Source organism: Castanea sativa, chromosome 2, assembly GCF_040712315.1.
Source record: "Castanea sativa cultivar Marrone di Chiusa Pesio chromosome 2, ASM4071231v1".
In the NCBI taxonomy this organism is placed as follows: domain Eukaryota; kingdom Viridiplantae; phylum Streptophyta; class Magnoliopsida; order Fagales; family Fagaceae; genus Castanea; species Castanea sativa.
In genome coordinates, this window is record NC_134014.1 from 48,786,619 (window position 1) to 48,807,281 (window position 20,663).

Here is a 20,663-nt window from a genome sequence, read left to right on the forward strand (position 1 = left end):
ATTCCAAGCTTGGCCCAAAGGAAAATGAAAGCGTAATAAATTTAATTCAAGCTATTTAGGGCTAATCTGGCTTAATTGGAAGTGATTTATGGCGTGAATTAATGGCTGATTGACTTTCCAGCTCTATATCAGTTAAGACAGATTTTTTCCTATTTTAAATTTGCTAATTTCACACCAAATCAACTTTTATTTAGGGTTTTATTATTTAGTACGTTTTTTAGGTATTTTCCTTGTTTTTTAGGTGCAATTAATGCTTTTTAGGTCAAATTTGATTCCTGATATGGTAAGGTATCAATTAGGAGTTATTTTAGAATATATTTTCTTGTCTGTCAAGTTTTATGGAGCCCTTAAATAGGCTCTGAAGTTTGTAAACGTTTTTCAGAAAATTATTGAATAAAATTCAGAAAAGGTAAGGCTTTGCTCTCTTTTGGTTCTTCAAGAACTGTGAACTTATCAAGGATTCTTCCTTGTGGCGTTCAAACTTTATACCTTTGGTTCGTGATTCTTTATAATCATTGGGTCAAGGTCAACTTATACCTTTGGTTTGCGTTTCGATTATAAACGTTGGGTCAGGGTTTCTATCATAAATCTGATTTTTAGCTTTCCTGGGTTAAATATTTCAATATTTTTGTTGGGTCTCAAAGCGTGTCGATTGAGGTTCGCATTAAAATGCCATATCAGCATCTAATTTTTGAAAAAATAATTTTTCAATTTTAACTAAAGAAAAAAAAAAGAATTAAAAACAATAAAATACATAAATTTAGATCTAATTCATTTTGAACAAAAACACACAAGAATTTGATCACAGATTTAAACATCAACACAAGAACATAAGAGCACAAACCCATAACCAAAAACAAACTCAAATTAAAAAACACAAAGAACACAATAACAAACATAAACTATTTACTCTCAAAATAAATGCCAAGTCAAATCCAGAAAATCATATAAACCCATCAAGAACATAAGAGCACAAACCCAAAAAAATCATACAAACCCAGAAACCAAACACAGAAAAATCATAAAAGAATATTGTACAAAAAAAAAAAAATCAATCCATATATATACACAAACCAAATTATCCAAAAGAAAAAATAGGTTTAAATCTGAAAATTAAATCAATACAATCATTAACAAAATACCCACAAAATTGAACAAACCCAGCTCAATCCCTCAACCATACCAACACAAAGTAAAATATCTCAACCTCCCTTTAAACCCATAAGGGACCTAGCCGATCCAGACCTGGAAAACCCAGATCTACCCATCACCTGTGATCCAAAAAAACTGAACCAACACCACTGATCTAACCCAGCCACCACAATCTCCACCTCCACCAATCTGGCGCAGCCATCAGATCTAACCAACCCGATCTGGGTGTGCGTGTTATTACACATGTTACATGCTCATAAAGCCTCACAACACTAAGCACACAAACACATATACCCAACACTTACCCTTTGTTTCGCCTTTTAACTGCCACATCTCATTTTTGTGGATCAAGCGCCATTCAGGATGCTCTTAGCTTGTAGATCGAAGAGTAGCTTTTGGGTTTGGGAGTAAAGAGATTCGGATTTAGAGAGAGTGTTTGTTGATTTTGGCCTTAGGTTGAGAGTCTTGTAAGTGTTGGTTCCGTGGTGGTGTTGGCTGAGTTCTGTGGTGGAACAGGGAGGTTGTGCCTCGTTTTGGATCAAAGAGAGAAAAGCCGAGGTTTAAAGAGTGATGGACTCAGATCAGGTTTTGGGTCTCAAGTGTTTGAAGTGTGTGAGATTTAGTTTGAGTGGTAGAGAGATTGAAGGTGTAGGAAGCTTCGGCCATGGTGGCCATGAAGCTTTGGCACAGAGGAGAGGAAAGATTTAGTTTGTTATTGTGTTCTTTGTGTTTTTAAATTTGAGTTTGTGTTTGGTTCTAGGTTTGTGCTCTTATATTCTTGTGTTGATGGTTACATCTGTGATCATGTTCTTGTGTGTTCTTGTTCAAAATGAATTAGATCTAAATTTATATATTTTATTGTTTTTAATTTTGTTTTTTCTTTAGTTAAAATTGATAAATTATTTTTAAAAAAATTAGATGCGGATATGACATTTTTTTATAATATTTTAATTCCTCCATCAACCACCTCAGATATTTCAGTCGATTGATAGACGGAAATAATGAAAATAACACGCGTTAATTGGTTTAGGGACTAAAAGTGGTAAAATTAAAATGTAGGGACCAAAATGGAAAAAAGCTAAAATGTAGAAACTAAAAGTGCATTTACGCCAAAACAAAATGCTTGGCTCATCCTTACTGGACAATTCTGACCACTTTCCTTATGTGGAATCCGTTCATTAGGCCTTCATCTGCATCCTCAGTGATAGTATCAGCTCTACTAATTTTTATTTTGAAAAATTTTAGTACCACAAATTAGTGCACAACTTTGTGCACAACTCGCCAATGTGGCGAGGTGCCCACCAGCACTAGTTTGTGGCACCAGCAGCTCTCTTTTATTTTAGGCTGCATTTGTTTCAACGGTAAAGGAAATCAAGAAAATATTTTCCACCGTGCTTGCTGTTTGGGATGCTCAGAAAATTAAGTCAAAGGGAAAATTAAATCAATTGACCGTAAAATAAGAGGGCTTCAGGCGGAAATCATTTTACACTTTCATTTTACCTTCAAACCATTTCCGTTCTTCTCAGAAAATTTCTCTCCTCACTCGCTCTCATCACTCACGCCAAGCCCAAGCCGAAGGACAGAGAGAGCTATTGCCGGTGAAGACCAGATCTAGTCCCCGATCCACGGCCTTGCCGGTCCGATCGCGCCCCTCAAACCCATTGCCGATCTGATCGCACCGGCTCAGCTCCTCCATCGTGCTCAAACCCATCTCCGATGAACCCAGCTAAACCCACCTCGATTTCACCACATCCCAGTCCCTGACCGTCGTGCCTGCAAGCCCCTCGGCCGACGAAGGTAGTTTCTCATTTGCTTCACCTTCATCCTCTTTCTCACTTATCGCCGATCTGATCTAGTCCCCCACCCATGCCATCGCTGCCTTATTATTATTATTATTATTATTATTTTTTGTAAAATAACATTTTTGCTTGGGTTTTGGAGGATTGATGGTTGGGGTGACTCATGGGTTTCAGTCGTGGTGGGTTGGGGGTGAGTTTAAGCATTGATAATGGTCGAATGGGGTCGTGGATTGTTGGCTACGGTGGTTTGTGGGTTTCAATGGTGGTGGATTATGAGTTTTGGTAGATGGTTTTGATATTGATTTTGAGATTAATAGGCTTTGATTTTGATTATGATTTTTCAGATTAATTGGTTATGTGGTGGATGGGTTTGTAGTGGCCGGCGGTGGCTGGGTTTGTAGTGGTCGGTGGTGGATTATTGCAATTTTTTATTATAAATTTGTTTGGAATTTGAGAAAATGGCTGAAACTAGTAGAAAATTTACATTTTCAAAATATTACCAAATACTTGAAATTATTTTCTAACATAATTTTTAAAATGCAACCAAATACTATAAAATATTTTCATTTCTTGAAAATATTTTTACCTAAAATTATTTTACTCTCGAAAAATATTCTACAATGAAACAAACGCAGCCTTAGTACCCGGTTTTTTCCAAGGCTTCCCGCTTTTCGAGAATAAAATAAAGCTCTCTGACACATGGCAGCACCCACAGCCGTCAGATTTATACCGTTGAAATCGAACGGCGCGTATTCACTTATGACTGGCCGCTGAACATGAGTGAAGCGACAAGCACCGACCCTCTTTGTTTAAATAAAATCTTTTAATTTTTAATTTTTGAGCTCTCAAATTCTCAGTACACGCAAAAAGGAAAGCTTAGCGTAAAGTGGGAATTTTCAGTGGCTGTCTATCTGTGACTGTGAGTGCTTCTTATCCCTTTTCTCAAATCTCAATGGTGGCGAACAACTTTGTTTATGTTTGTTTTGCTTGTAATTATTAAGAAAAAAAAAATGCGTTGTCTTGAAAATTTGTGTTGTGTTTGACTGAAAGAGCAGCTTTGGTGAATACCCATTTGATGAAACCCTCTAAAGAGACTGTATCTTGATGTGATTTTCATGTACATGTTGATTTCGTTTATGGGTTTTGTTTGGTTTATTGTGACTTTTCTTTTTAGTATTCATTATTGTTGTTATTTTATTTGATTGTTAATCTTGTTCTGTTTGTTACTTCTACTTTTCAATAATTTTTTGGTTATCAGCTTTGTTAATAATGCTTTACCAACTTTTACTTTGATTTTTTAAGCTAAATAATTTATTATGTTGCCCATGTGTGTGAGCCCTGTAAGGATTTTTACTAATTGGGTTAAATGTTGAGTCCTTATTCATGAAATTTTGGGTTCTTCTTTGTGATTGTTCTACTTGGGTTAGATGATAAGTAAATTATTCAAGAAATTTTGGGTTCTGCTTTGAAATTTTGTTTATGCTTGTTGTTGTTGGTGCATGATGTTTTCAACTACTAATTGAAGTAGCCTTGCCAGAATTATAAATATTGTGAATCTTCTGATTATGAATTTAGTTAATCTGTTTTGCGAAATTACTCCTTGTGTATCAGTTGGTTTCTGGTTGGCTGTATTTTGATTAGACTTTGGGTTCGTAATAATTTTTTTTGGGGGTCCTTATTGCACCATCTGCGAAGATCTGGGTAATGTTTGCTAGTTAACTTGGAAATCTAGCAGTCTCCACTTGTTCTTGTAGTTTTTTTGGTGTGATTTATCACTTATTTGAAGGAAAATATTCTTTGTTATATGCCATCCATTTATTTTTTTGTCAATGTTGCAGTTCAGTTCTTTGTGTGATTTCTTCTGAAGTGAAATTTGTTTTCAGAGCCTAATAATTTAATTAAAACAAATCTTGGTTTATTGAGGATGGTTATACGATTGCATTCTTATGTTTATTAAGGTATTGTAAAGGTTGAACATGGCTAGGAACGGTGGAGAAGCGAGTGGGAGAACTTCGTCGGGATTCCCACAGGTGGTTCTCAATGAGAGGATCCTTAATTCAATGTCCCGAAGATCTGTAGCTGCTCATCCCTGGCATGACTTGGAGATTGGTAAAACGCTGTCCAGCTTTTAGTCTACTGTGTATGAATGTTTATGTGACTTGTGCTTAATGCTCAACATTTTTGCCTATGCAGGACCAGGTGCTCCATCAGTTTTCAACTGTGTAAGTTTTGTTTTCTTAAATATTTCTTGTTACGAATTTCTAAAAGAGTCTTTAGCAAGTATTATGGGCCTATGGGCAATCTGCTAGATGTATATATGGTATATCTTACTGATTTCTCTTAATTCCATCAAACTTCCATATCAATATCTACATTAAGGAGAAGTCAAGTGACTGAGAGCTTGTTTGTGCATTAGTGTGGTCGGTAAGAATGTACACTAAATAGAATTGTGTTGTTCCTCCAATGGGGAGGACCCTGCTATTTAACAAGATGTGTGAAACAGAAAGCTATAATGACCTTTCTGGAATTATATCTCGCAATGATTTCTTCTCCTTGTTTATTTATTTATTTTTATTTTTTTTGTTTGATAATTAATAAATTTTATTAGAAAAACTGAACACAAGTACACTGAGAGTATACTAGCTGAACATCACTACAATACTCTAAAACTGCACAAATCCATAAGCTCAACTAAATTTGAGAAGGAAAACATCCCTGGAAGCTGTCATCCACTTGAGCGCAGTGTCTTCATACAAATCTCTTTCACTTCTACCATAGTCCTTTCACACCCATCAAAGCATCTTGCACTTCTTTAAATAAGATGTTTTTTTCTCCAATAATTAATCCTGGTGTAATATATGTTTTCTCAGTGTCTAAAGAATTATATGTTGTGTACCAAAATCTTTCTGGTTTTCAAATCCCAATGTGAATTTGTGTGGCAGGTTGTTGAAATTGGAAAAGGCAGCAAGGTTAAGTACGAGCTTGACAAGACAAGTGGCCTTATAAAAGTATGAGTTTTCTTCTGCTTTAACTTTAATTCAACCTTCCAATTCTTAATCCAATATGTTCCTGTTCAGATGCTTTGTTTCTAGCAGTAAGCTTGTTTTTTATTTATTTAGGTTAAACTCAATTTATTTGTATGTTCCGCTACTAGTTATTTTCGTACCCTTTGCTTTGGAGGGCATCCATTTTGTTATGGAATGTTCCCACCTTCAACTGCCCTAAAAGCTATATATAAGTCTTATTGTCATGAAGTTTTTCAAAATGCGTAAAAATTTAACCAGATGCTAATTGTCTACCATTTGATAATCTCAACTCTATTAAGCAACGGAGGTGAATATTTTCTTTTTTATACATACATCTTTGGAAGGGTTGTAAAGTCCTATAATTCATGCATGTAAGTAAGATTACAGTGAAATTAATTATATCATAATCCACAATCCCTCTTTTCCTACACATAAGATCCTGTTATTTTATGTGAGGAGGATCATATAAATGCTCTTGCTTATATATTCCTTTATATTCCCATCATAGTGTTTCTAGGGTATTGGCATGTTATATTAATTTTATGCATTTGCTACATTAAGAAAAAAACTCAAGCATGTGAGTTTTTGAAATAGGTTGATCGTGTTCTCTACTCATCTGTCGTTTATCCACACAACTATGGTTTCATCCCACGAACAATTTGTGAAGACAGTGATCCCATGGATGTCCTGGTACTGATGCAGGTAGCATCCTTTAGACACATAACCTTTGATACAGTGAAAACAGTATGAAATAGTTTAATTTCTGAACTGAAACATTCTATTCTTGGACTTCCTTGCATAGGAGCCTGTGCTACCTTGTACTTTCCTTCGTGCTCGTGCTATTGGATTAATGCCTATGATTGACCAGGTAAAAGGTGTATCTTTTGCTGCCTATATTGTGGTACTGACATTTATTTCTTATTTGAATAATATAATATCACAGATTTGAGGGGCTGTTAGGGAAATATAACAATTAGCTGCCCAAGGATATTACTGGACAAAGGTTCTCCTTTTTGTGCGTGTGTTATATGCTTATATTAAGTGACTTCCTGCATTAAGGATAATACTGGACAAAGATTATCCAGTATTATCTTTGTCCAGTATTATCCTTAATGCAGGAAGTATAATACTGGACAAAGATTTTCCTTGTGTCGTATTATGTGCTTCCCTGCATTATCTTGTAGGAAAATTATTATTTCACACTAACAGTATACACAGTCCATACACACCATGTGTAAAATGTGGACACCAGGTGTCCACATTTTCCAAGAATGTCCATATTTTACACATGATGTGTATGAGGTGAGTATACTGTTGGTATGAACTATGAAGTAATAATTACCCCATCATATAAATACTACAAGTTGCTTGGGTTATCTGATTTTTGGGTTTAAGTAGGGGTCCAAGTTGATTGTCCTACCTTGGACCTTTTCATGAAAGGGAGTATGAATTCCCTGGTATTGATCTAGCATCAATATCTGTTACTTTCAGCCTTTCAATGTCCTGGTATATATTTTATCTCAAGAAAAAAAAAAAAAAAATCCAGCTCTATATTTGATGCCAATCTTCAAGAGAGGTCGGTGATATTTAATACGGCACAGCTGCAGTGGTCAGTGATGTAATAACCAAAGGAGTTTCCGTTGCTTTCCCTATGATATTATCTGCTAGCTTCCAAATTTTTTAAATTTTCCAACGCTTTCTAATCTCTTTATGGGCATCAGGTTTAGGACAAATTTGCAAGAGGAATTACCAGTTGTAAAAATATTGATGCAGGGTGAAAAGGATGACAAAATCATAGCAGTATGTGCTGATGATCCTGAGTTCCGCCATTACAAGGACATCAAGGAGCTTCCTCCACATCGGCTTGCTGAAATCCGCCGTTTTTTTGAGGACTGTATCCTCTCACTCATTTACTATGTATACTTGCTCTTAGACTTTGTTTCTTCTCTTTTCTTTTCTTTTATGGGGGGTTTGGTTGGGGGGTGGGGCGCTTGGTCAGCTACATTGTGCTCATGAATCATTTGTTTGACAAATGACATTTTCAATGCTGTTTTCACTATATGCATGCATGATTTCATTTACTCAATAAATTTATTGCAAACCATTTATAAATTCTCATAGTAGATACTAGATTGATAGATCATTTTATTTTCAAATTCTGGTTATCTGTTCACAATCTCTACTTGGCTGCATTGTTTACCCTTCACTCAAAACGTATGATAGACAAAAAGAATGAAAACAAGAAAGTTGATGTGGAAGACTTCCTGCCAGCTGAGTCTGCCATTGAAGCCATCAAGTACTCCATGTGAGTTTCTCATCATGTCTTCTCTCTTTTTATGAAATCAAGCTCTATAATCTTCTTGTTTAATGTCCGTTTATGAATGAGTGTAGATTTTTTTGAGCTACTAAAGTCTGTTTTCTTGAACTTGTGATCACAGTTGTTTCCCTTTTATGAATGGTTTCCATTGCAGGGACCTGTATGCATCCTACATTGTTGAAAGCTTGAGGCAGTAACTTACCTGGAAAGTAACTAGAATGGCTCTGACCACTTAATTATGATAGGGTGATAGACTTCTTGCTGCATGCCTGCCCAAGTTTTATACCACCTACATAAACATTAGTAATCTTGGTATGAATGGTGCTTATGCCGCACTTTGAATACTATCAACTTTTCTATAAATGTCTGTATTTGATCCTGCTTCTGGGAAGAGAAATGTTAATTTGGGTTTGTTGTCTAGAGTTGCATTATTTTGTTAGATTCCTATTATGAATTGTTATAATGGTTATCTGTGAAGGGCTGAACATGCTTAGGATTATAGCATAAGAAAGTTGAACTAGGAAAACCTATAAGCTAATGTGGTAAATAAGAGAAGCCCTAGTACGAAAATTTGAAATTGTTACTGAAACCTTAGTGTTGTACAGAGCATTTAAAGATTTGTTGGTGATGTATGAGTTGGTGGTCAACATAATAATATATGAAAGAGTTCCTGAAACCAGTCTTGTATTATATTTTCATTTGATGCTTTTAGTTGAAACTCAAACCTCTTCCGTGTGTCACCGTTACTATAATTTGATAGCCATTCATTGGAGCAAAATTTTCCTGTTAATTTTACTTTGACATTGAGAAGAATGAAAGTGACCAAGATAATTCTGTATGTTTGCTCAAATATTATCAGCCAAGTGTTTTTCCTATGTAATTTGCTTCACGGGGTTACAATGCCATTGTTGAATGAATCTGATCCGGAATCAATGTATAACCTAGGAAGAAATTAATTACTTATCAAACAAAAATAAACAAATAAACAAGAAGAAGAAATCATTGCGTGATATAATTTATTACTCTCAATTGTTGTGACATCACCATGACTTGTTGTTACCTTCAAACACAACGGGATTTTTGAAAATTATTTTGAGAAAAATGTGAAAAATAATTCCCGAAACTGTAGGTTCAAATCAATATGTTCTTTTAATTTAAAATTACACATGGACTCTTAATTTGGTGTATGGGACCAAAAATAATGTAATCATGGTAAAAAAAAAAAATTATAAAAAAATTATTTAATTTTTTTGGTCTTTCTCTCTTATTTTCTTCTTCCCTTCTCTCTCAATCCTTCACCTCCCTTTGTTGGCCGAATCTCCAAACAAACCAAAACTCATTCGTGATCATAAAATAAAATGTTGTTACCTTCTGACAATCCAAAACTCAATCATTATTGTTCACAAAATGAAATTTTGTTGTCTTCAAACAACTGTCGACCGAATCTTCAAACAAACCAAAACTCAATCACCGTTGATCACAAAATGAAAATGTTGTTACCTTTAAACACCTGTCGACTGTCACCGTTAACTTGAAACCATTGCCCACTCTTAAGGGCCAATGAGCCACAATTGTTACTCCACTCTTAAGGGCCAATGAGCCACAATTGATACATTGGAGTAGTTCGTTTTGTTTGGCTGAAATTGATTTCCAGAAAATATTTTTTGTATTTATGGATGTTTGAGGCGACTGAAAATGTTGGTCAACCTGAAATTGTTTTTCAGTTGACCATAAAATAAAGACATTTATGATTGAAATTGGTTTATACTTTCATTTTCTGCTCCAGTTAAAACTTATCAATTGAACTTCCACTCCTCCCCCCTCCTCCATTATTTGCCACCTCTCATTCATCCTCAATCTCCGGTAGCCAACCATTGTCGACGGTCTCCAATTATAGATTTTTTTAATCTTTAATTGAAGAAGTTACTAGTTAGGCTTAAGTACCTAATTGTAATTAAGTTTTACATTTTTTTTAATATATATATAATGGATCCGGTTAATATATGTCCTGATGGTACATAAACAATTCATTTTAGAAACTTTTTATGAAAAATTGAAAAAATTATCAAAACAATTAGTTATTTTATTTTTTTCATAAATTTTTTTCTAAAATAGTTTAGCCTCATGTATTAGTAAAACCCATATAAAATTTATTAATTGTTGTTAAAAGGGATAAATCCAACGTGGCAGCTTGGGCGGTAAAAGTTGAAGGTTGACAGGTGGGGAAAGGCAATGGATTACTTACAGTAATAGTAGGAAAAATAGGTGTAGTTTAGCTCGATCAGGTGCAATAAGCAAAGGTACCACTGGCACTGCATACCAAATTACACTCCCCTGTCCATTTGGGGTACAACTCACCACGCAGACCTTACTGTTCGTTACTTCTTCAGCATTTCCACTCAATGCTTTTCTTTTCTCAGCTGAATAAATAAATAAATAGATAGCAAATTCCTCAGTCTTTTGATTTGATTAATAAATCAAACCCATCGAGACAGAAAGAAGAAGAAGAAGAAGATGGGAACATTGGGAAAAGCAATCTACACCGTGGGATTCTGGATCCGCGAGACGGGGCAAGCCCTCGATCGCCTCGGCTGTCGCTTCCAAGGCAAATACTACTTCCAAGAGCAACGTACGCTATTTCCTACTCTTTTCCTTTTGCCATCTTTTCTAAACATACACACATACATACCCAGATTTCCATCAATATCGTTTCATTTTTCCACAACTTTTTTTTTAGGTCTTTAATTTTTTTTATTTTTAAAAAGCACTAATCAGACACTCTTAAAAGAACGAAATATGTATGACTTTATTTATTTATATTATTATTATATTTCTGAGGTTGGTTAATTAAATAGGAATAATTTGTGCTATGCATTAATCTTAGACGATTCACTTTTTTTCTCACTTTTTCATTTGAGGAGACCCAAATGGTAATGCAAGAAAACATAGTGGGGGAATTTTGAAAGATTTTTTTTGGAGGCCGAGGATAGGACTAAGGAATCAATCAAAAAAAAAAAGTTATTTTATACTTTCTTACAACAACGTATGATTTGATATTAATGGACACTTGGTTCAAGAAGAGGGACTCACACTTAGTGACTTAAATTATCTTTAAAAGTGAGATAAACGATAATCTAATAGATTTCATCTTTGCTCGAAAAGTTAATAGCATATGTTCTAAAGATTGTAAGTTGATATCAAGAGAGAGCATAGCCATTCAATAAGACAAAGTTTTCCTCCAAACCTGGTTTGAAGCTAAACTTTTTCCCGCTCAATATAGGTTGGTGCTGCTAGATATTTGCATTAGAAGATGGAAAATAGGAGACGTTAGTGAGAGAAACTCAAGAATTAGGTGGTGGGGTTTGAAGTGAGAGAAAAAAAAAAGTTGTGTTTAAAGATAAAATGGTCATAGAAGACAAGTGGTGTCTAGTCTCTAGATGAAGATGTTGACGAGATGTGGAATGAAATGGCTAAATTAAAAGAGTGGTTAAAGAATGGCTTTGAGATCCTAAAGGATGCGGACAATCAAATAAGGATATTTGGTGGTGGAGCGGGAGGTTCAAACTTAAGTTACTTTAAGAGAGAGATTTATAGAAGCCTACCTAGATATAGAAAAAAACTCCACTTATAAAAAATCATAAAACGACAAAGAGTAATTAAAAAAGAAAGCTATCCAAGAGGGTTGGATCTAAGACTGATGATAAAATATATAGAAAATTGAGGACAAATATTGGAGAAAATAATGTTTATAGAACTGCTAAGACAAGGGAAATGAAAACAAGAGATCTAAATTGTGCCGAGTGCATTGAAGATATAGATCAAAGGGTATTAGTAAAGGAAGAGAAGATTAGAAAGAGATTGAAATGTTATTTTTATAAACTTTTTAAAGGAAGGGATACCAGAGATTTGAGTGAATTAAATAAACCAATTGAGGATAAAAATCGTAGGTTTGTTTGAAGAATTAGGATGGCTAAGATTAAGGACCCATTGAAGAGATGGGAATGGGGAAAAGCCGTGGGACCTAATGAGATTCTCATTGAAAATTGAAAGTACTTGGGTGATGTAGGCATAGGCTGGAGAGAGTATAGATAAATTTCACGTGGGGTGCCTCGGAAGAGGAGTTCAAATTCCCTTTGGTGGCATGGAATATTGTTTGTTCACCCATTGCTAAAGGTGGTTCAGGGGTTAGGTAGATAGGGAGCTTGAATAAAGCATTTTTGGGGAAATGGTTATGGCGCTTTGGGAATAAAATTACACACTTATGGCATTGGGTGATAGCTTCAAAGTATGGAGTGTTTGGAGATCAAAACCAAGTAGAGGGACTCATGGGTGTAGCCTTTGGCATATTATTAGAGCAAGTTGGGACAACTTCTAGCATGTGACATTTGATGTAGGGGATGGCACACGAGTAAGGTTTTGGCATGATAAATGGAGTGGACACTATTCTCTAAAAGATTTGTATCCTAACTAGTATGCATGCACAGTTGACAGCAATGTGTCAGTATATTCAGTCTTGGATAGCCAATTGGATGGGGGGAACGTGGTTGGAACATGAGATGTTATGACTTTCATGATTGGGAGTTAGAGTGGGTAACTTCCTTGCAAGAATTTATAAACTCACAGGTGCCTAGCCGAGAGGGGTGAGATAGGATGAGATGACATTTGAACAGGAGTGGAAAGTTTGTCGTTCATTCTTAGTATAAGTTATTTGAGTTACAAATGCTATTTCATTCTCTTGGAAGAGTATTTGAGTTACAAATGCTATTTCATTCTCTTGGAAGAGTATCTGGCGGTTAAGGCCCCAAAGAGTGTGTCTTTCTTTTGTTGGTCAAAAGCTTGGGGGAAGATTTTTACCTATGACAACATTATCAAGAGAGGTTTCTCTTTAGTTGGTTGGTGTTGTATGTGCCGGTGTAGTGGAGAAACAATGGACCATTTGCTTCTCCAATTTGATGTTGCATATGTTTTGTGGAGCATAGTTTTTAAGGTGTTTGGGATTCATTGGGTGTTTTCAAGGACAATAGTAGGCTTATTGTTTGGGTGGAAGAACTGGTTTGGGAAGCACTCTTCGGATGTTTAGAATCTTATTCTGCTATGTTTGATGCGGATATTATAGAGAGAACTTAATACGTGCACTTTTGAATATACAGAGATACCAAAAGATCAGTTGGAATACTTGTTGATTTCAGCTTTGTTTAATTGGTCTCATGTGTGCAGTTTTACACATAGCAACTACATTCTCGAGTTCCAAGATTCACTTTGCAATTGTGTATAATTCTTTGTAATTTATTAAGTTACTTTGCGTTCATCATTGTGAACATGAAGTAGCCTTCTCTCTTAATAAAATACCATACTTAAAAATGCTTAGTGAATGTAGGAGAAGGACTCTAATACTTACAAGAACAAGGGAGCAGTTTTTCCCTTGGAAAAACATTTGGAAGCAGAAGATTTCCTCTAGGGTGGCTTTCTTCGTATGGACTGCTGCCTTGGGGAAATGTCTGACAATTAACAATTTAAGGAAAATAAAAATTTGCATTTTGGATTGGTGTTATATGTGCAAGTGTAATAGTGAAACTGTTGACCATCTATTCCTTCATTGTCCGGTTGCTTTGGAGTTGTGGTATATGGTTTTTGGTTTATTTGGAGCTTGTTGGGTTATGCCAATGTCTGTTGTTGGGCTATTTGCATGCTGGCAAGGTCGTTTTGATCGCCATCGTAATGGAGATATTTGGATGGTTGTTCCTCATTGTTTGATGTGGAGTATATGGAAGGAGAGAAATAGTAGGTGTTTTGAAGACAATGATCGTTCCATGCCTGATCTCAAGCTTCTATTTTTCAGAACCTTATTGGACTGGTTCTCCGTGTGGAGAAACCATCATTTTTCTTCCATTTTGGATTTGCTTGATTTTTGTAATGTTCGTATTTGACTTTTTCACCCCTGTATACTCCCTGTGTACTTGGTGTCTCTCTCTTTTTGATTTCAATAAAGCTTTATTACTTATCAAAAAAAGAGTTCCGAAGATGAGGTTTGCTGTTGGATTTTATATTCTTCTGTTCTTATATTCATATCTTTGGTGGTGCATATTTCTATGTAGATAACTATCTGGTTGTTATCAGATTGGGGAACTTTTTAGTATTCTTGAGTGGATTTAATTGTTGATCAAAGCTTTTGAAGCTGTTGGATGTTGCTTATAATTGTTAGTTTTGTTGTCCCAATTCCTTGCCGCTACTTGGACTTGGTGAATATGGAGCTTGATTAGTAGTCTATCACTCTGGCGATAGAGTTAGGATGGCTGTGGCCTCAAATTCTAAAAAAAATTTTTGAAGGTGAAATTGGTTGATGTTGGAAACCAGGTCAGGGGCTCCATTTTTTCAATTTGTTACAATTGTATTCTATACGAACTAATTCTTTGGTTTGATTAGTTTTCCCCATGCACGGCATTACTTCCTTTTTGTTATCGTCTTTAAATATTTCTCGGCTTTGGTGGCCATAGCCAAATGCTTTTTTTGCAATCATGTTCATGCATGAAGTTCTTTAGCTTTGATTAACTTCTGTTGTTTTAATTTTAATTCCTCTAGACTTTGCATACCCTCTTAAAACTATTAACTTGGGATTTTATAAGTGATGGTTATATATATTTTTTTTATGTAGTGTCTAGGCATAGGACACTCATGAACATATTTGACAAAGCTCCTGTGGTTGATAAGGATGCATTTGTGGCCCCAAGTGCATCTGTCATTGGCGATGTTCAGGTGGGACGAGGTTCTTCCATTTGGTATGGATGTGTTTTGAGAGGTATGTTGCACCTAATGAAACTTAAGGATGTATAAAGCACCATGTACACTGCTAGTTTCATGTTTCAGCCATATCTTTTCTTATAGTATTTTCTAATATAGTGCTTGTAATTGTTACAATGAATGTTCTAGTTGTGCTCAAAACGTGCCTTGGTCGACAGTGTGATACATTCTTATTTTATGATTGTGACAAAAAAAAAGGGCAAATAACACTCCCCTCCCTTGAGGTTTAAGAAAATGACACTCACCCCTAAACTTAAAAGGAAAAAACATTTTCCCCCTTTGACATTCATTTAACTAAACTCTGTTAAATTGATGATAAAAATGTTGTGTACTAACCTACCCTTTAGTTAAGAACATATTTCCAAAATTGCCCTCAACTTATTCTTAAAAGTTTTACAAAACCCAAAATTTTGGCAATCATCCATTCCCACTTCTTTGAAAACCTAGATTGATGTTAAGGACTTTTATTTACAAATTCACAGTAACAAATACACCTCAGCTGGTCCCTTATAACCTCCCATCCCATGGCCCAACAATGATTCCACGGTGAATACGACAAAAGTTGAATAACTAGGTAAATGTTGACAAAACTCTCAAAATTTCTTGTATTTTAGCATAGCTGAGCCATGGATTTTTGGAATTTATGTGTAGATAGATTTGGATATTGGATTGGTGTTACATGTGTAAGTGCAATGGTGAATCGGTTGATCATCTTTTTCTCCATTATCCGGTTGCAATGGATATGTGGGCAATGGTGTTTGGATTGTTTGGAGTTAGCTGGGTGATGCCGCAATCTGTAGTGGGGCTATTAGCATGTTGGCAAGGCAAATTTGGTTGTCATCGAAATGGGCATATATGGATGATTGTTCCACATTGCTTATTGTGGTGTCTTTGGAGAGAGAGAAATAGCAGGTGCTTTGAAGATAAGGAGAGATCAATTTCAGACTTGAAGCTATTTTTCTTTAGAACCCTTAGAGATTGGTTGACTGCTTTGCAGAACCAATCATCTTTATCTTTTCTTGATTTCTTAGATTCTTGTAATTTTTGTTTTTGACTGTTTAACCCTTGTACACTCCCTGTGTACTAGGGTGTTTCATTTTTTGATATCAATAAACATCTTACTTATCAAAAAAAAAAAAAGATAGATTGTTATGTGCACAATGGTATAATATTCACAAAACAATTTGTAAAGCTTTAATTTTTTTTTTGGTTGAAAAAGCTCGATTTTTGTTGTTGTTAATGGGTTTACTTCAAAGTTCAAAGACATTTCCGTTGATGGATTTTGTTTGAAAATGCTTAATTTGTTTGTTACACAATGCTTTGGATATTTACTCATGCTCTATTATCTTATTTCTTCTGCATTTTTTTTTTGAAGATTTTATATTCGTTGAATGTCCTAAACCAAAATTTTGAAATTAATATAACTAAAAAATTAGTTTTTGAGAAGTAGTTCTAGCATTTGGAAAAAGCCCAAACTATTTCCATTGTGTCTGTAATGCTTGAAAGGTAATTTGCAATTCAATAAGTGGATGCTACTTGTCAATAATTCAGCCAAAGAGACTACTTGGCAGTATAGAAGTAAATGTAAAAATGAGTTGGAAAGTTGAAGCCAATAGCCATTGACATCTCACCTGACTTGCATGAAGAAAAATAATTGATTTGAACTTCTAGAGTTTCTCTTGTACTTTGAATAATTAAAACTAGCTTAATAAATCTATAAATAGATATCCTGTGTGATGAAAATGTGGTCTAACAAAATAAATTGCAATGAAATAAAAACAGCAACACAACAACACTTTGATAAACATATATATATATATATATATATAGATACACACACATACACACATGCACCTATGTAAATTCTATCCAATTTACCAATGTCTAAAAGTTTTTTTATATTGATAAGTGACTCTGAAAATTTCAAACTCATTTTTAAATAATAAAAGCTTGAAAGCTTCGACAAATTGTTTTATTTCATAAATTTTGATCAAAGTGTTGGAGAGTGGTGCTATCAAAAAATCTAAGAGGATCATCAAACTTTAAAAAATCAGTTGGAAAGGTGCTAGAAGAGACTAAAAAGTCCACTTAAGCAACATATTTTATAATATGCTCTTTTCGTTTTTTATTTTAATTTATTTTATGTGAATGCTCTTTTCACTAACCATGGTTAAACTTTGGTGAAGAGAATCTTTTATAAAATTGGAATATTCCATTACTAATATTAACAAAAGGGGGGGAGTGTTATTTTTTTCAAATCTCAAGGGAGGGGAGTGTTTATTCCTTTCAAGTTTGAGGGTGAGTATTATTTCTCTAAACCTCAAGGGAGGGGAGTGTAATTTGCCCCAAAAAAAAAATAGAGAGCATATCACATAGAATGGTATTACTCTACTTGTACATCTCTTAACCACTGCTGTAATAATTGTTAAGAATAATAAGAACTTCTTTATTCTTTGGAAGTAGGTAAAGTTGATGTCAGTAGAATTGCGGATTTATTTTATTTAAAGAATTGGCATATAAGCAATATGGAAGTGAAAGGAAGTAAAATTCAAGCTTGCCATCCCTATTACAACCACATTCTTTTATACAGGAAACAGCACACCCTTCTCACCATTATATCACATCACAAAACTGAAAATTACTGAACCCAAGCATTATCACTGTGTAAGATGTGAAAAAAAAGCAGGATAAATTAGAACACATCGTGTCACAAAAAAATGACTGCATTAGCTGTTTTATGTTGCACAACTCAATCAAAAGTAACCTTTTTGGTCTCTTTTTTTATTTTCAATTTGTTTGAGTGGTTTGTGTTATCCTGTGAAACTATTCATATGTAATAAGTTTGTTCATTTATTTTCTTGTGTGTGTGTACATGCATGCATTTCATAAGGTGCTTATTCTCTTCTGATTGTGATTTCTTATTGAAAGGTGATGTTAACAGCATCAGTGTTGGCTCTGGAACAAATATACAAGACAATTCCCTTGTTCACGTAGCAAAATCTAATTTGAGTGGGAAGGTTTTACCAACTATCATTGGTGACAATGTTACCGTGGGTGAGCAACTTGTGATCACATCGCAAATAATATCAACATGGTCCTGACGTGAATTTCATGAGGATTTTCCATTACGGTTTCCAATTTGAATTTGGCAGGTCACAGTGCTGTCTTACATGGATGTACTGTTGAGGATGAGGCATTTGTTGGTATGGGTGCAACCTTACTTGATGGGGCTTATGTTGAGAAACATGCAATGGTTGCTGCTGGAGCCCTTGTTAGGCAGAACACAAGGATCCCTTGTGGAGAGGTTTGTGAAAATTGGCTTCATATGCCTGAAATTTGGAATATTTTTTGTCTAGTTATATCCTCTGATCATGAAATCGTATACTGAAGTATGCAAAGGCAGTCTGGCCAAATGAATTACTCCAGGGGGAATTGTTGTAGGAGTTTGACCAGGGATACCTTTCAGGCTTAAGCCCAAAAAGAAAAGCCTTCATCTTTTAGCAAAGTTTACTAATTCTAATATTATACTTTCAATGTATACATTGCACTTTGATCTACATATAAAGCCATTTGCTTAATTATTTGAATTCTATTTTGTGTCGTGTACTTGGAGTTTGACCAGGGATACCTTTCAGGCTTAAGCTCAAAACTTCTTTTCTTTTTTTCCTTTTTTTTTGGGAAAAGAGAGAAACGCGGGGGGGGGTGGGGGGGGGGTGGGGGGTGGTGGTTAACATGTGGCGCCTTATGGTGCCCTCACCTAAGCCTTCATCTTTTAGCAAAGTTTACTAATTCTAATATTATACTTTCAATGTATACATTGCACTTTGATCTACATATAAAGCCATTTGCTTAATTATTTGAATTCTATTTTGTGTCGTGTACTTGGAGTTGAAATATGGTATGTAACACATTTATTCTGTTTCCATCATTCCAAATCCAAGTCTTTCACTCTTGGAAATAATTGATTTTTCATTTTTTTAGACTTGCACTTGAGTTCACATGGGCTCCTGCCTGATTTTTCCATTAGTCTCTAGGAGTCCTTAGCATTTATGCATACCTTGAATCTGAGCTTCATATTATCTTAGCAAATCTCTTAAATTGTTACCGCAGGTGTGGGCAGGTAATCCAGCAAAGTTCCTCAGGAAACTCACAGAAGAAGAGATGTCCTTTATCTCCCAGTCAGCCTTAAATTATTCCAACTTGGCACAGGTTCATGCAGCTGAAAATGCAAAGAGCTTTGATGAGATTGAATTGGAGAAGTTACTACGCAAGAAGTTTGCTCGCCGTGATGAGGATTATGACTCAATGCTGGGTGTTGTACGTGAAACACCTCCAGAGCTTATCCTTCCTGATAATATCTTGCACAAAGTACCAAAGGCTACTTAAAAAGTGTGACTTGCCTGAGGAAGCTAACTCCTCGTGAGATTTGTTGTCAGTGGATTTTTTTTTTTGGTTACATGCCGATTTTCATATCCAATAATTTTTTGGGGGTTGGGCAAAGTGTTAAGGTCAGATCTTTGTTTACATTACTGATACATGGCTCTGCTCATCCTCTCAGGCTGATCAGAAACTTCATTTTCTATTTTTTGAGAACGGCTACAATGGAACTTGTATCTGAATGCCTATGCCATCCGTGAAGCTCTCACTGATCAGTAGTTGTAAAATTCAATTGCTTTGCATATTTTATGTTGGAATAAAGAGCACGGAATCAGGTATACTGGAGCGTTCAATGATTTTTATGATAGCTCTTATAATATGAGCCTGGACTTTTGGTTGGTCTATCTTGATAACGTAATTATCGAAGGTGATGCTCAAATCATCATCGACCACTTATTGATGGAGGAGTCAAGTTTTGCTCATTTTGGTGTGGTGATGATCAACGATTGCAAATTTCTCTTATCTGGCTTTAGATTTTTTGCTCTCAAACACGCTAAATGTAGCGGTAGTGCCACAGCTCACGTTTAAGCAAGAAAAGCTGTCCTTAGCTGACTATCAGGTTTGGTTAGTAGACGTTCCACCTGATGATTCTTCTGTAGTTCTTAGTTCCTTCATTTTTATTCATCAATATAACCTTCTAGGCATGTTTCTCCAAAAAAAATCCATAGAAAAATTACTCGCAAGTGGCGCTGGCGCAGCCCAATCATTCAAACCTGCTCTCCCTTTTTACAATTATCTTTTTAAAGCATAACAAGTAACAAAATCTGTTGGTTGCTTTGACTTGCCCTTAACTGAGACAAGAACTATGAAAATCCTGCAGATATAATAAATTGAGACAAATAAAATAGTTTCTGTTATATGCATCATAAATGAGTTTGTTGGGTGAAAAGGCAAGATTTCGATCATTCAATCCCAATGGGCTGCATTGAACAAAGAAAAGAAGAGTTAAATAATTGATTCATGTGGGCTTTTGTGATGGAGGTTCTATCCTTCCCAACTGTAGCTATTTTACTTTTTGTTCCAGTTTCTGTGTCCGAAGCTCTTAATTGGTTCAGGTAGAGAGCTATTATAGGCTAGCAATTAACCCCAACCAAGCCTGCGATTTTGTTCATAGAGCTATTATTGATGACCTTA

General features: G+C 35.2%; 2 protein-coding genes across 4 annotated transcripts; both read left to right on the forward strand.

Annotated features, from left to right (window-relative positions):
- The first annotated feature begins 3,733 nt into the window (after window positions 1–3,733).
- Window positions 3,734–8,714, forward strand: LOC142624283 (soluble inorganic pyrophosphatase-like). 3 transcript variants are annotated; one of them, XM_075797810.1, is made up of 9 exons: window positions 3,734–3,870; window positions 4,910–5,060; window positions 5,145–5,173; window positions 5,894–5,959; window positions 6,572–6,679; window positions 6,780–6,845; window positions 7,751–7,871; window positions 8,201–8,282; window positions 8,449–8,714. In XM_075797810.1, exons 2-9 carry the CDS (start codon window positions 4,928–4,930, stop codon window positions 8,489–8,491), a joined length of 648 nt encoding a protein of 215 aa, XP_075653925.1. In that variant the 5' UTR covers window positions 3,734–3,870; window positions 4,910–4,927; the 3' UTR covers window positions 8,492–8,714. The 3 variants fall into 3 exon arrangements, with proteins under 3 accessions (XP_075653925.1, XP_075653926.1, XP_075653927.1); XM_075797811.1 differs by having other exon boundaries at window positions 3,741–3,870; window positions 4,921–5,060; XM_075797812.1 differs by lacking the exon at window positions 3,734–3,870 and adding an exon at window positions 3,909–4,068.
- A 1,851-nt stretch (window positions 8,715–10,565) lies between these two features.
- Window positions 10,566–19,807, forward strand: LOC142624700 (gamma carbonic anhydrase 1, mitochondrial-like). Its single transcript, XM_075798411.1, has 5 exons — window positions 10,566–10,923; window positions 14,947–15,090; window positions 18,021–18,146; window positions 18,245–18,396; window positions 19,203–19,807. Exons 1-5 carry the CDS (start codon window positions 10,809–10,811, stop codon window positions 19,476–19,478), a joined length of 813 nt encoding a protein of 270 aa, XP_075654526.1. The 5' UTR covers window positions 10,566–10,808; the 3' UTR covers window positions 19,479–19,807.
- Window positions 19,808–20,663: the final 856 nt, after the last annotated feature.

Excerpts from the sequence above, each read along its gene's own strand:
- LOC142624283 (XM_075797810.1), top strand. The coding sequence starts at position 4,928 with ATGGCTAGGAACGGTGGAGAAGCGAGTGGGAGAACTTCGTCGGGATTC. Across the intron at positions 6,680-6,779 it reads ATGTCCTGGTACTGATGCAG|GAGCCTGTGCTACCTTGTAC; the intron begins GTAGCATCCTTT and ends TTCCTTGCATAG. Across the intron at positions 6,846-7,750 it reads TAATGCCTATGATTGACCAG|GGTGAAAAGGATGACAAAAT; the intron begins GTAAAAGGTGTA and ends ATATTGATGCAG.
- LOC142624700 (XM_075798411.1), top strand. The coding sequence starts at position 10,809 with ATGGGAACATTGGGAAAAGCAATCTACACCGTGGGATTCTGGATCCGC. Across the intron at positions 10,924-14,946 it reads ATACTACTTCCAAGAGCAAC|TGTCTAGGCATAGGACACTC; the intron begins GTACGCTATTTC and ends TTTTTTATGTAG. Across the intron at positions 18,147-18,244 it reads TGGTGACAATGTTACCGTGG|GTCACAGTGCTGTCTTACAT; the intron begins GTGAGCAACTTG and ends TGAATTTGGCAG.